Below are 15,526 nucleotides of genomic sequence, written 5' to 3'. Positions count from 1 at the left end.
ATTTGTAAGAGTTGCATTAAATTCCCCGATGTAATAAATATCAATAAAATGGTCTAATGTATTATTAACATAAAAAAATAACAATATGTAAATAATAACCTATCTTTAACACTGTTATATTGTCTCTGGAAATTGATTTTGAGGTTGGCTAAATATATGTGTGTGTATACGCGTATACAATTCTTAACTATAAAATATATTTTTAAGCTATATTTAATATACGTAAATGCGTGCATGTTCTTCTTCTTCTTCATGTGTCAAATCTGCGGCAGACATCGACGACCATGACATGCCAGACTTCTCTGTTGTCAATCCTCCTTATCAACTCGATGTTGCTCATTGAGTTCTTGGTGACATAGTTATTGAGGCTGTCGATATATTTAGTTCTTTGACACCCTCTGCTTTTCCTCCCTTCTATTTTTCCACATAGCATCTGTTTCTCTATCCCATTCTTCCTACAGATGTGTCCTAGAAATTCCATTTGTCTCTTTCTTATAGTTTTCATGAGGGACCTTTTGTATCCTGCCAGTTCCATGACTTCTACATTTGTTTTTCTTTCAGTCCATGATATTTTTAGCATCCTTCTAAGGAACCACATTTCAGCAGCTTCTAATCTCTTCTCTGTATCTTTGTTCAGTGTCCAGCTCTCACAGCCATATAAGAGAACAGACCATACATATGATTTCAAGGTGTTAATTTTAGTGACATTTGTTATGTTCCTGTTTGTGAATATGGACTTCATTTTATAGAAAGTATCCTTGGACATTGCAATTATTTTCTTTATTTCTGTGTCACTCTTTGCATTTGATGTTATAGTATATGCAAGATATTTGAAGCTTTCGACTTGTTTTATTCTCACGTCCTTGCCGGTTATGCTACATGTGGGTGTAATTGATTGTTTTGAGATAACCATGCACTCTGTTTTCTTTGCATTTAACTGCAAGCCTTTTTCTTCACTCTCGTCTACTGTTGTTGTGAGGAGAGTCTGTAGATTTCGTTCGGAGTCCGCAATAAGGACTGTGTCATCAGCGTAGCGCAAGTTGTTGATATTGCATCCGCCTACTTTGACTCCCTGATGTTCATTGATGTTTCGTAGGATTATTTCGCTGTTTAAGTTAAAAAAGATCTGGTGAAAATACACATCCCTGCCTCACCCCTCTTTCAATTGGTCTATATTCACTCAATTCATTTTCAATTTTGATAGCTGCCATTTGCTGCCAGTAAAGGTTTCTGAAGATTCTTAGATCTTTAGCATCGATGTTCAGGTCTGACAACAGCGTACATGTTAAGTGTGTAAATAAATATTATATATGTATACATTTTTCCTTGTAACTATATGATTGATTGAATAACTCATAAAATATCAATAATTATTATATGTCTCCAGAAAAATTTAGATATCCCAAGTAAGTTCGCCTGTTTTAGCAAAAAATAATAATAACCACTCTGATTGAAACAATTCTAAAACTTCAAAAATACTAGTGTATTTACTTGTCCCACCTCACTGGCAGACATGTCTAGCTATATTAACTTGCTCTGTTACCGTAATTTTACCAAATAGTGTTAGTTTTCGACACGTTATTCTGTATAACGAGGCCTAGACGTTGTTAAAGGTAGTTTTACGATAATTTGATTTCAGGAAGTACCAGAGGTCAGAATCTATCAGTTCGATCGATCACAGATGAAATACAAATGTTTGTATATACAAACACTTTATCTTTCCTAAAAACCAAAAGTTACATAAAATTAGCCATTCGTAAAACTCTGACACTTTCCAAACCGATTGTTTCAGCGCCAATTATTAACCACAAGGTACAGAGAGCGCTACAAAAAGTAATAGTCACTTTTATTGTTTTTATTTGTTATTGCTTTTTGCAGGTTCAATAAAGTTTGAACCTTAGTTTAACATTATATTTCTCTCTTAAGTTTTTTCATCATATCTCAGCCAAGATCTTTGCTCGTTGAAGTAGAAGATTCGTTATACAAACGACGATCAATCTCAATATTCGATTAACGTAGCCCAAGAGTTGGCGGCGGTGAGTGTTTTTGACTTTTTGCCTTCTCTTCAATCTGTGACTTAAGTAACGGCTACTCAGATAGCCCTCGTACAGCCCACTCCTTCGAGAAAGTTTTATTTCAATGATTCCATGTGCTTACTGCTTAATAAGTTAAGAAAACTCTCACATACATAAGATAATAAATTAATTTTTCAAATGTTTACTTAAAATAAAAACAGATGGTCTTCGAAATCTTATCTCAAATCGTTCAGTAGAACGAAATGTATAAGCAAGCAATAATTAAAGACAGTCTGAACATTTAATTACCTGTTTAATTTTTAACACTACAAACCCAGGCCTAATTTTAAAAAAATAAATAAAACCTAGTAACAAAAAAATCACATTTTAACACCTATTAATGTTAAATTACATTTCTGCTACAGGGACGTTACAATGTTACGGTCAATCCCACTATTCGTTGGTAAAAGAGATCCCAAGAGTTGGCGGTAGGTGGTGATGACTAGCTACCTTCCCTCTTGTCTTACACTGCAAAATTAGCTCGTGTAGCTTTGCACTAAATTCAAAACAAACAAAATTATACAAGCAGAGATTGAATCTATAAGTGTATACATACGTGGAATGGTCAGGTAGTAGTTATTCCAAATTTTGTGATTTTTGATATTAATTGTGTCGTATACCACAAACAGCTCCACGTACTGCAGTTTAAGAACCCCTGCTATAATGAATATTATAATCTACATAAATTACAATCAAATCATTACATTTTAGTGAATGTAGAGCTGTCCTGCAATAAGTTTGGAGTAAAAGCCTCTAGAGTCTAGACCAAAACAGCCATTGCTCTAACAAAGATCTTTCGTGAATTCGACATGATTCACTTTAATTCAGTGTAAAAATGGGTAGAAACTTTGAGTTCTTGGGATTAGAGATAATGAACTAACTGTTTTTAACCAGTCCTGACAAGATTAGAACTATACAGTTCTTTAAACTTTAAAGAATAAAGTGTTCATATGTTTTAATAGATGATATAATTTCACAAATACAAACTATTTAAAACGATGAGAAAACTGGTAATCAATGAATTTCAAAAACAAACAATCTACTGGAAGTCTAATATCACGAAAAGTCGGTTTTATTAGTTTATAGTGTATTTATTGTAAAATATAAAATACTATTATGATTTATTACCAATTTTTTATTACATTATATATGCAAATACTTCTTACGTAGGAAGTTTCTTATCTCGAAGATTGAAGCTCAGTACTTAATTGTATTACTTGTCCAAGGCCCAAGGCCTTGGCCTGCATCATAAGCCCAAAAGAGATTTAAAAGGAAAACAAAACTAAATAATTATCTAATAGCAGAAATAAAGCATTTACAATAATATATTAAAATAAAGTAGATGTACTTATCAACGAGACTGTGAAAAACACGTCTTTGTTTACGTCACGTAATTACATTATATTAAGTTGCGACATATTTGCTTCGTTCTATCCAAATACGTTTCGTGTATATATTTATGATGCCATTTTGCTGGTATCTCGCTTCCCGATGCGAAAAGTAGCAGGAACTCTACGCTCGCTACTCGTTGCTTTCATAATCATAAAAATTCATAATTTATTGGTTAAAATATTCACAAAGTTTTAGAGTAACATATTAAACTATAAAATGGTCTACATATTACAGTCTATCAAGTTGACTGACCTACAGTTAATAAATATGACTTAAACAAATACTTTATTGAATATTTATCCAACACTATGACTGTACAAAACCAAAAACTTGTACAAAAAACTAAGTTGTTGTTATATAACAGAAGTTTATAACTTCCGAACAGTGTAACTTATGTAGTTACAGCGAAACTAAAACATCAGCCTTAACATCAACATATCTAATTAAATATACATTTCTTACTTATATAAATTCATGGTTGAAACCAACTTTTCTTGTATTTGTTAATTTGCCCACCACAGGAATAAAAACCCGATTTCTAGCACTGTGAGTCCGCATACATGCCATTGTGTCAGTGGGTGTAAGCAACATTTAGTCTTAATGTTGCTCTAATTTCAGCATGAATAACACGCAGGCCTAAATCTAGCATGGGCGAATATGCAGATCTAGTTCTAGGTTTGATGAAAATGTGACCGCAAGTTTTAAACGTACATGTCACCCGACAATCCAAAATAACATGTCTCTGTTTATTTCATGACACTTTTAACACTAATTAGTTTTTGTGTGTAACGAAGATTGCGACATCAATTCCATTGACGTGTTAACTGGACTTTTTATCATTTTTACGAAGTTTCTATAAACGTTTTGAGGCGGTTGTATTCTATTAGAAACTTTTACCTTATAAAGTCTTATAGTCAAAGAGCATTGCATCTTTAGGGTAAAGGTATAAAATCGGGAAAGAGATTATTTGCACAGGATTTTGGAGATGTTATCAACAGTGGCAAATTTACGATGGAGTTGTGGGTAGAAGAATTAGTACGAAGGATGTTGGAGCAACAACTCTTGATTTGGAGACTTATCCTCCATAGGGGGATTCAAGGATGGAGCTCCCGAAGGTGTGGGGAGTTTTAAGCAAATGAGCAGCAACGATATGCTTAAGAAAGTAAAACTCAACAGGCATGGGGAACACAATAGGGCGTGCGACAGTGACGAGTGTGAGAGTGAACAGTACTAGTTTGTACCAATAGTAATCCGTATCGTAGTCGCAGTGATACGAACTAGTCGATAAGTCTCTGAAGTCCAGATATTACCATACTTATAAAAGGACGTTAGTACTTAGAATGAAACTTGAAGCAAAACTCTATTAATAATAAGTTTTAATTAGCCATAGTCCAACCACGCAACCAACGAAATATCATTTTTAAATTTGTTTTTTTGTTTTTCAATTTCGCGCAAAGCTACTCGAGGGTTATCTGCGCTAGCTGTCCCTAATTTAGTAGTGTAAGACTAGAGAAAAGGCAGCTAGTCATCACCACCCATCGCCAACTCTTGGGCTACTCTTTTACCAATGAATAGTGGGATTGACCGTCAGATTATAACGCCCCCACGGCTGAAAAGGCGAGTATGTTTGGTGCGACGAGGATGCGAACTCGCAACCCTCAGATTACGAGTCACACGCCTTAACCCACCTGGCCATGCCGAGCCTCATTTTTAAGTTATGTCCTGAACAAAAAGGTACTGAAAGAGATGAAGCCGTTTTATAATGAATGCTACATCTGTGTATATATTTTAAAATACAAGCATTTTATTAAACCACGCTTTTTCCATAGTTTAATATCCCGGTTGGTCAGTGGTAAGTTCAAGAACTTACAACGTTAACATCCGAGATTCGATTCTCCACAATGGACAATGTAAAAAGTGTGTAGCTTTGCACTAAGAAAACAACACTAACATCTACCGTGTAGAATATTGTTTAAAATCTAATATTACCCACCACACACCTCAACTTACCTAAACCAACACACCAGCTTACCAGCTCTGAAGCTATATTCTAAGTTCATAAAAATGTATAAAATAATTCTAAAAGTACTTAAAATGAATATTATTTAGCACGTAAAATAATAAAAAACTAATATTTTATTATCTACTTGAATTTAATAAAACAGATGAATTATATTTCTATTTTAAAATTACACATTTGTCCCTCTATGTCTAAATTCTTTTCTTTCAGCAACGATAAGATATGTTTGCTTTTTTTTTATGTTAAGTTATACCTGAATAGAAATGCTCGAAACCTTATAAAAATATAGTTTTGTCTCAATTACTATCATGCAGTTTGTTTGTTTTTTATCGAACTTACAAATACATGAGACCCGGCATGGCCAGGTGGTTAAGGTGCTTTGAGTCGTAATCTAAGGGTCGTAGGAGCGAATCCTCGTCGTATTACACATACTCCCCTTTGAGCCGTGGGGGTGTTATAATGTTACGGTCAACCCCAGTATGCGCTGGTAAAAGAGTAGCGTAAGAATTGTTAGTGGGTGGAGATGAGTAGCTGCCTTACCTCTAGTCTTATACTGCTAACTTAGGAACGGCTAGTGCAGATAGCCCTCGTGTAGCTTTGTGCAAAATTCAAAAACAAACATATAATAACTGAAGTACTGAATTTATGATTAATATTTCACGTAATGCTAAAATTTTATTTTAAATACAAATTATTATTTTTTATCTTATTTCGTACTTGCACACAAAGTCACGAAAATACAGCTTTGGCCAGTAAAGATTAGAAAAGGACAATACACACTTGTTTTCGTGTAGAGAGAAGCGATGTCGTCAAACAATTGTTTTACCTTCAGGAGCATTTTGGTCAAATTTCAGGAATATTTGATGTCACTTCAGTTCTGCCTACATTCTCTTTTGACAAATGGCGAAACACACATAGTCTTTTACTAATAGTATAGATGTTTTTATTTTTTGTTCTAGGACTGAGACTTCGGAGGGAGTGGATCTATAGACTCTTAGCCCTTTTCCCCGGGCGTGTCCCTGTTTTTTGTTAATTAATACTAAAATTATTAAAAATTTTCGAAAAGGATTAAAACATACAAGCTGAGTTATCTTTCTGGCATTTTTCTGCACAAAACAGCTGAGTAACTCCTGTTCCATAATTTTCTGGTTATTTGAACTGTGTACCTCTGAAGTTGACAGTTTTCTCCTTGTAAAGTTTAATCTTTTTAGCTTTGGTTTTCTCTGCGTTTTTAACAACATTACGTTTTTATAATGAAAAAAAACTGATAAGGCTTTTAAGAATTTGCGTTGCGAAGCTATAGTACGAGAACAAATATACTGACGTGGTTTTACTTCTACCATGCTCAAGATTGACAGTTCAGTTTTTTTCCTAATTGCAAATGTATCGTACGTTTAGGTAGTGCATGATAAATGGATATTTTATAGTTTATCCGAGAAGTTTGTTTATAGGGAAAGGAATTCGTGATATTTCAAATATTTTACTGGTTTAGCTCTGTTATAGTATCCCAAAGTTTGAATAGTTTTAATTTCACTACACAAAAAACAACAACAACCTGATTTTGGTTTTAGCGGTATTCAAATGGTTCATAGCATTGAGTTCAAAGAATATTACTGTTAAGTATTTTTACAGATTTAGTTTATTTCTGTTAATGTATTACATAAGACCATAATATCTTTATTTTTCTTAAAAATGACGCCTTTGCATGTATTTCGAAAAAGTAACCATAGCTGAAATTCACTTTAGTATTTTTATTTAAAAAAAAAACAAAATATTTATTCTTATAATATACAAGTTAAATATAAGTTCTGATTAAGTGTAGACTCTAAAATACGTAGATGACCAAACTTCTTGTTATCGTTTAAAAAACTTAGGATGTTCGTTTAATACTTTTAAACATCTCTGTACTTTAATGTATTGCTTCAAGACATAAGTGTATTGAGTACACGCTTACATTGTTGGGGTTCCCAGAAAGGAATGGGTCAAATGCAGACAGTTCATTATTTCTTCCACTTTCACTGGATCATTAGTCCTCTTGCTTTTAATCTGTGTTCCCTGGATGTTATCCTGAAATTATTACATATAAAGTACTAAAATAAATACATTCTTTAATAGCTCAGGAAAGGTTACACTATTGCATGGAGAACGTATACCAGCTGTATAATATAAAATATAACTCTAATAAATACTTTTAGTAATCTCAGTACATAAAATGTAACTAAAACATACTGTATTGTAAAACAGAATAAAGCTCTGAAAAAAAAGACGTAAGGTAATACTTTGTTGTTAAGTACAAAGCTACATAATGAGATATTTATGATATGCTCATCGCGGGTATCGAAACCCGATTATGAGCGTTATAAGCCTTCACTTACTGCTGAACTACGGCGTGCTCACTACAAATAAATATTATAAATATATATGCACACTAACATAAACATCTAGTTTTCATAATTATATTCCCATAAGAAAGATTATGTGTCAAAGAAAGAAAGACAGAGAAAAGAGCTTTTTTTTTTATTTTTAGCACAAATCCACACAATGAGCTATTTATGCTCTGTCCATCGCAAGGAATCGGACCTCGGATTTTAGCATCACAAGTCTAAACGTACTGCTGACCCACCGAGGTGACCCATTAGAGTTACGTAACGTTGAAACAAAAAGCCAGTTAATTCACAACATACATCTCTCTATGTATAAACTACTGCGAATTATTAATAGCTACTCTCCTTTTTTAGTAAACTTGTTCGTGTGACTATTTTACTCAAGCGCTATAAATTGCAGATAATTTGTTTATTCGAAGCAAATACACATCAAATTAATATACTCTATAAATGAATCAAAACATTGTGTATTTCTTTACGTTCACTCGTTCACCACCTACGCTGCAGGTGAATGTTTAAATAACTACGTATTATGTACACAATATCCACTTGCTCTCTTGTAAAAGGAAATTGTCTCCGTTTAAAAGCAAGATCGATGTTAGAATATGAAAAAAGTTCACAAGGTCAGCAGTTTACAAAGGACACAGAATTAAATACGTTGAAACAATCATTAATTGCTTGTATTCGATTTTACCGGCAAGAATCTAGATTATACTGTACTACCAAGGCGTGGAAAACTCCATTCTGAACCTATTTCTAGCCAAAAGTACCTAACGATTATACATTAAATATATTTATTAAAACTTCATTTAGTTGCTATTTTATCTCCTATTTACAGTTATGAGAATCGAAGTACAGTTGTTCCAGTTAAAATATGCAGGTGCCACACAAATATACACACGTCTCTCATTATTAATTGCACAACAGTTCTTGAGTACAGCGTTTGAGTTATTTTAAATCGAGCTTACGATAAAAAATAGAGCTAAACCCATCGAGTTTGAACCTGAGTTTTATAATGTAAAATATTTTCCCTTGAAATTTCAACTCTCGTTATTTTTGTTTTTGATTCACTTACCTAAGTTGAAGTCTGTACGAAAACCATAGCAATTCTTCGAGAACAAACAACTGACTGGCTCTTCAACCACGTAGCTGCTGCATAAAACTAGTGTGGTATAAAGTTAACCTTCCTCTGTTGGTACTTTTAAGAAGAAGAGGTAAGAAAAACAAGAGGGAGAGATAGCTGAGCCAACGCCGGAAAACGCGTATGAAGGATCGAATGAAGATTTCTATTGGTCCGTATGGATATGATGGAGCCAATAGAAAGACGCAAGCCGCTGAGTGAAGTAGACAAATAGAAGAAAAACACTTGTTTACTACTTAAGCTTTTACGGGCACTGCGGATGATAAGAGATAAGTATGTGCGCACGTTTACCTTGATACACAGACATGACGTTCAGCTTTCACGGCCAATGTCTCACGACCGTGGATTACACAAGCTTCAAAGGTTTTCATTTCACAGGAAAACCTTTACATTGATTTCTCTCCAAGACAACGAGAAAACAGTGACGTTTTGTTTACGCTATTGAAACCTCTGTATAATGAAAATTAGCATATTTTACTAGATTTTCATTTGGTGACGTTTCATAAAGTTTCTAGTATTCTCCTGCCGAAACCAAACAATACTGAGAAAACATTTGGTTTTTTAACAGAAAAAGTGAAGGCAGCAAGTCAAGAGAACCCCCCGCCAAATGTTGGGTGATCTTATCTGAACGTACACACGAAGTCTATTTTTGCAGCAAAGGATGGCGACGATATATCAGTTTTTTCATTAACAGTTCCCTCACTCTAACCACTAAATACCCTGCCTCATTTTCTCCAGCATATACTGATAACATTCTCTAATATTATGAATCTATTTTGCTTGTACAAACTAACATGATTACCTCTAAGCGTTAGATACATATAAACTATGATTTTTGATTAATTAGATTTACCTCGCTGGTTTAGTGTCGCATGGCAATTAATATCTTATACAGTCTGACGTAGCCTTTCAGCGCACAGGAAAAACATAGATTAGTCTCGAGAACGATTAACCAAAATCAGAGTTAGCTTTCGAACACCCAATGTCACTTACCAAGTTTGGTTAAGATGAATAGATTGGTGTGCGTAATACATAGATGGTCCGAGAGGTGAGACAGGGAGTCAAATTACAGTGAAGAACCACCCCCTTCTACATCACTCTCTTGAGGATGCTAAAAATGCCAAGTTTGAACGAAAACATTAAAAATACAGGCGTGAAAGGCGGATACACAAAAAAAAAGAAGCCTTCCCGAGGAGTGACATAGTGGATCAAAACGAACTCTGATTCCATTATGACATTCTCTGGAGGCCAGGATTCGTAAGGTGCATGCCAAGTTTGGTTGTGATTAGTAAAACACTATAGTGGAAACACAGACAGACAATTACTCCCAGAAGATTTAGATGGTGTTCAGATCCAAACGCTGACACCCTTCACGACACTTTTCGGAAAGTCATAAAGATGCTACGGCTGGTTGAAATTGGTCAAAATAGTACAGACGTAAGAAGCCGAACACAAAGATGACACTTTCGCTTTATACATTTAGGTAATAATGGTTTATTTTAATGGTACCATACCGGTCTGTAAAATTGAAACTCCTGTTAATCGAGATGATCTGGTTGAGTTAGTTAAAGGTTTGTGAGTGAAACACAGGTTAGAATCCCAACTGATATATAGATATATATGTGTACGAATCTTTATACTTTATTATAAATATTGTTAACACGGAGAATATATAAGAAACGTTATATAAAGATATAAACAAATTATCAAAAGCATTTCTTACTGAACGATTCGTATAGAAAAGGTCATATGAAAAACAGTGTTGTATTCCTACCACCACCTGTATATTTTTAAGTTCGTCACATATATACTTGTAAAAATTAATAAAACAGTACTTACATCTCCCCATTACTGATACGTAATCTTTTGCCAATATTTTAGGTATATGTTTTATGGATAAAGAAGTCTTATCCAACGGTAAATCGTTTGATCAAAATTTAGTTGATAAATTTTTTTTCAAAAATAGAGATATTCCGAAAGGTGGATAGATGTGTTATTGATCAAATACTGTTTGCAACTGTTTTAACTAACAATAATAATTGTCTGTTACATAAAATACTTTAAAAGGAGACAGTATACCATGCCCCAAGTGAATAAAACAAATAAGTGATTATGTTTATAGCGTATACTTTCAACTATGATATATGGAGCCTCCTCTCTCTGTGTATGACACAGTTTTCTGCGAATTGACGTTTGCGGATCAAATATGGAATGAAGGCTAGGAACTGCAGCGACCTCTATTCTCGCAAGCTCAGTAAACCAGAAAAACAACTAGATTTTGACTTTTTCAACCAGTACATTTGAACATGCATGATAATTTTTCGTTATTTACTTCCCGAAAGTAAATTTTATTAAAAGAAGCAAATAATATTAAATTTTTTATGGTATTAAAAGCATAAATAATATTTTGAAAGTTATTATCAAAACAGCTTTGAAAAAAAAAGGTTTGGTTTGTTTGTTTTTTGGAATTTCGCACAAAGCTACTCGAGGGCTATCTGTGCTAGCCGTCCCTAATTCAGCAGTGTAAGACTAGAGGGAAGGCAGCTAGTCATTACCATCCACCGCCAACTCTTGGGCTACTCTTTTACCAACGAATAGTGGGATTGACCGTCACATTATAACGCCCCCACGGCTGGGAGGGCGAGCATGTTTGGCGCGACCCGGGCGCGAACCCGCGACCCTCGGATTGCGAAGCGCACGCCTTAACGCGCTAGGCCAAAAAAGGTTTGGCAAAGGTAAACAGTCCCCAATAACAAATGAAGAACAAATTTAAGCTCTATTTGTTATCAGACCTATTATTTATTCTACTGCTTTTCTGTGATCCAGATCCTGACAAAAACAAACAAATAAACAAAAAGTGATCAATAATGTTGATTACCAGTCACCCACAGCTTTTTTTATAATAATTATTTTCAGTCTTGATTCTACTCATTAGTTTAATTTGTCTAATTAGTATAATTTTTACCATAAATAATTTCACAATTTAAAGATAGCATAACAAAAGACATGCGTTTTTAACGCTCATATGTTCAAGACTGCCAAATTATATGGACTCGTTAATCAATTTGGGAAAATTTCTTGCGCTTTATAACATGCCCTCCGCTTAGCAAAATGGTTGCTTTCAACAATCGAGTCTATTGCCCTCACTGTTTGCCATTTATTAATATATTTTGAATACAAATGTTTTAACGAAAGTGGTCCAGCCATTACGTGGATGCCTTATAGCAAAATGCAAGTATCAATCGATACATTAGAATAGACCTTATAAAACTTCACTGTCTTTGCTGGTGAACAATGAAGACAGACGTTGCTTGATATTGTTATCTTGGCATTTTGCTAGCTTTATTATTAAACATTCTAAGTTTGACGCACAGATTTTTAAGACACACACAAAAAAGAGTAAATTTATTATATATAGATTCTTTGCTAGTTAATATTTATTGTAGTTTCTATTGTATTTATAAACATAACTTATATTTTTACAACTTGATCTTTTAAACAAGTTGAATTTTGTCATTATTAAGTTACTGGTTATCTAATAAAACTTACACACACGCACATTTAAAACTTTAAGAGTTCTATAACAATACTTAGAGATGACCACAAAAGTGTATTCTTGTAAGTTATATTTTCAACGTTATAATTCAATTGTTTGATACAGAAAGCTGCTAATCGGTATGATGACTACATCACGAAAGCCCATAAAAGTAGTCCAAGATCACCTAGAAAGTTCATGATCTAGAAATTTCGTGGAATTTGAAAAACAACATAACATTATAAATATGAATAATTGGTGTGTGAAGATAATTTAAAATTTGTTTATTTAGTGAGTTATTGAGTTCAGTGTTTATAAGACTAACTGCTCATATTCTGGTATTCAATTAATCGGTGAATTTAGTGTTTTTCATACGTGAAAGCTAATTAAGTTAGGCATCCGTCTCGCAGTTTACACTAAAACGGTGAATTTAAAACGAAGACTACATCTAGGTGTGAAATTTATGTTGAAAAGTTTGTTTACGGAATTAGCCCCACAAGAGAACGCGACTGTAGCAAACTTACTGAAGAAATAAATTATCGTCAGATAATGAGCGGCCTAACTACTTGGCCATGCCAGGCCAAAACAGACATGGAAATACTGGTTTCAATAACAGCAGCATCTATAGATACTTATACATTGTGGTATATCATTTCAGTTGTTCAGTTCTTGTAGGGAGAGGATATACACAGTTTAAAATCAGTTGTACATTCGACCAATACTGAGTATTTGAACGTCCAAAGATCTCTAGTTGTTTAATCTTGTACTGAATCGTACGGTTAACAATGAAATAAATATATCTAAAGAAAAAGGGAGAGTAAACTCCTTTTTGTTCAGTATGAATTAAAACCAAACAGCCGTATTTAAGAACATATAAAATAAATTCAAACACTAACCCATTACCAACCATTATTTATGGTGGAGAATAATAAAAACAATATAAGATAAATTGTATAAACATTCAGAATGGGGTCAGTCCTGTGTATAACGTTTTATTGTTTCAGGCACTTCTACACTGAGATATGGCGTATAAGTTTTCCTTATACAATATAAATACAATAGATTATTTCTATATTAAGGGAGACTAAGCTAATATATTTTGTATTCTCATTTTAATATATATAAACCATCTTTAGTGGTATGTGTCCTCAAAAGATGAGTGGGATTATGTTCTCAGTACAAACCCATCGTGTAAAGTCTCACAGTGAGACTCATATAGATAGATGTTCGCTTTTCTAGCACCTTCTACCTTCGATCCTTTCCCCAGAGTGCCAGTAGTAAGTTTACGAACTTACAATGTTAAAATCTCAAATTTGATTCCCCGAAGTACACAAAACGCAGATAGTCTATTGTGCAGCTTTGCGTTAAAATAAACAAAGCTTCAACCAGCAGTTTCCACAAAACTATCAATATTGAAGCCACAAAATGTCACGTAGCATATGGCAGAACATAAATTTACAGTCGATAACCATCTCAGTAAGAAGTTGTTGTTGTTTTGAATTTAAGCACAAAGCTTTCGATTTGCCTACAATTTAGATTTGATAAAAAGTTACTTTTGTACGCCAGTGATTCTGAACACAGTTAAACTAAGTGTGGCATTTTTCTAATAAAAAGACAATTTATAAAAAAAAACGTTTGTATGAAAGTTTTACAAAACCATAGAAAGACATAAAAATCAGTAACTAACATGTACAATAAAGGCAACAAAGGTAAACATTTTTGATTGTGTAGTAAAATATCAACATGAAATATTTTCAAATATTCAAAGTTACGAATCGGTACGATTTTGTCGTATAAAAATAACATATCTGCAGAAGCTGTATAAATATTTTTTTTCTGAAGTTTGACACTATTCTATCTGTTAGTTTATTTTTCGCAACGCAATAAAACAAACCATACAACAGGAGCGTCAAATCGACGTACCCAGGTGTAGTATAGTTAAAGAATATGGTGGACAGTCACCTGTTATCATGAACGACTGAGGTAACGACGCATTCTAATGTTTATGTGTAAAGAAAAGGAAAAAAAAAACAGATGGCTAATACTAACCCTTCAAAAAGAATGTAAACAAGATTCTAAGGATGGTATTTGTATGATTCATACCTAATATCAAAGGCACACAGCGTAGTAAAATGTTAACAATATTAACAGATAGAATAGAATAAATTAAAATCAATTGTTATATATTGCTATATGTTAATTTTTGTCTGTGCTATTATGTGGGAATGATTGAAATGTCATCCCTTCTATCTTGTTTATATTGTATTTTAAGGATTAATATTAGCCATCACTGCATTTACTTCCTTTTTTTTCTTTACTTTATTAATGCAGTGTTTCAATAAACATAGGAAGGTTGTGTTTATAACAGGCCCTACATAACATAAGATTCCAACTTTAATATTTATTGTTTATCTATTATTGGCTTGTAATAATTCTTGTTTCACCATGTACTTAAATAAAAAAGCTAATTAAGGGATAATGATAACATAATTTACACTAGAATCATTTTAATTACTACTAGTTATTAATAATATTTATAAAATTGGATACTCTGTCTGAAACTATGTCACCATTGTCTTGGTTCTTCAGTTATCATGTAATAAAAAAGAAGCAGAAGAAAGAACAGGAAGTTCACATTTTTGATATTTACAGATACTCCTAGAACTTTTAACTTAGTTATTCCATAGATATTCTCATAAGAGAAAAGAGTGTATAGTATTGTGAAGCTTTGATGTACGTAGAGTAGATATTTAAATTACCAATAGATAGAAACGTAGGAAAAGCATATTTAATTAGCTATACTTACCACTAGTTTGATTTTTAGTTTCGCACTATCTAAATAGCTTGTTTTTACTAGAAGTTAATATTAATAGCCACTTATGGCTCCTACATGAAAGATCGCGCGAGAGATTTTTGGGTATTCATCGTCTCATGGAGCAACATCATTTAGCACACAGTTGATAAAGCAGCACAAGGATA

General features: G+C 33.3%; 1 protein-coding gene across 5 annotated transcripts in view; it reads right to left on the bottom strand.

The window, feature by feature from the left end:
- The window catches only part of LOC143230340 (growth factor receptor-bound protein 14-like), a 70,073-nt gene that overhangs the window by 36,013 nt on the left and 18,534 nt on the right, over window positions 1-15,526 (bottom strand). For 4 of the 5 annotated variants that reach the window (XM_076463744.1, XM_076463743.1, XM_076463741.1 and 1 more), the window contains one exon: window positions 7,442-7,554. In XM_076463744.1, the coding sequence (XP_076319859.1) occupies window positions 7,442-7,488 (47 nt within the window). In that variant the 5' untranslated portion in view covers window positions 7,489-7,554. Of the gene's footprint in view, window positions 1-7,441; window positions 7,555-8,946; window positions 11,372-15,526 lie in introns of those variants that run through there. The other variant, XM_076463742.1, reaches the window with a different exon arrangement.

Source organism: Tachypleus tridentatus, chromosome 10 (assembly GCF_004210375.1).
Source record: "Tachypleus tridentatus isolate NWPU-2018 chromosome 10, ASM421037v1, whole genome shotgun sequence".
NCBI lineage: Eukaryota > Metazoa > Arthropoda > Merostomata > Xiphosura > Limulidae > Tachypleus > Tachypleus tridentatus.
Note: the sequence above shows the minus strand (reverse complement) of the source record. Positions and strands in the feature narration are given on the sequence as shown.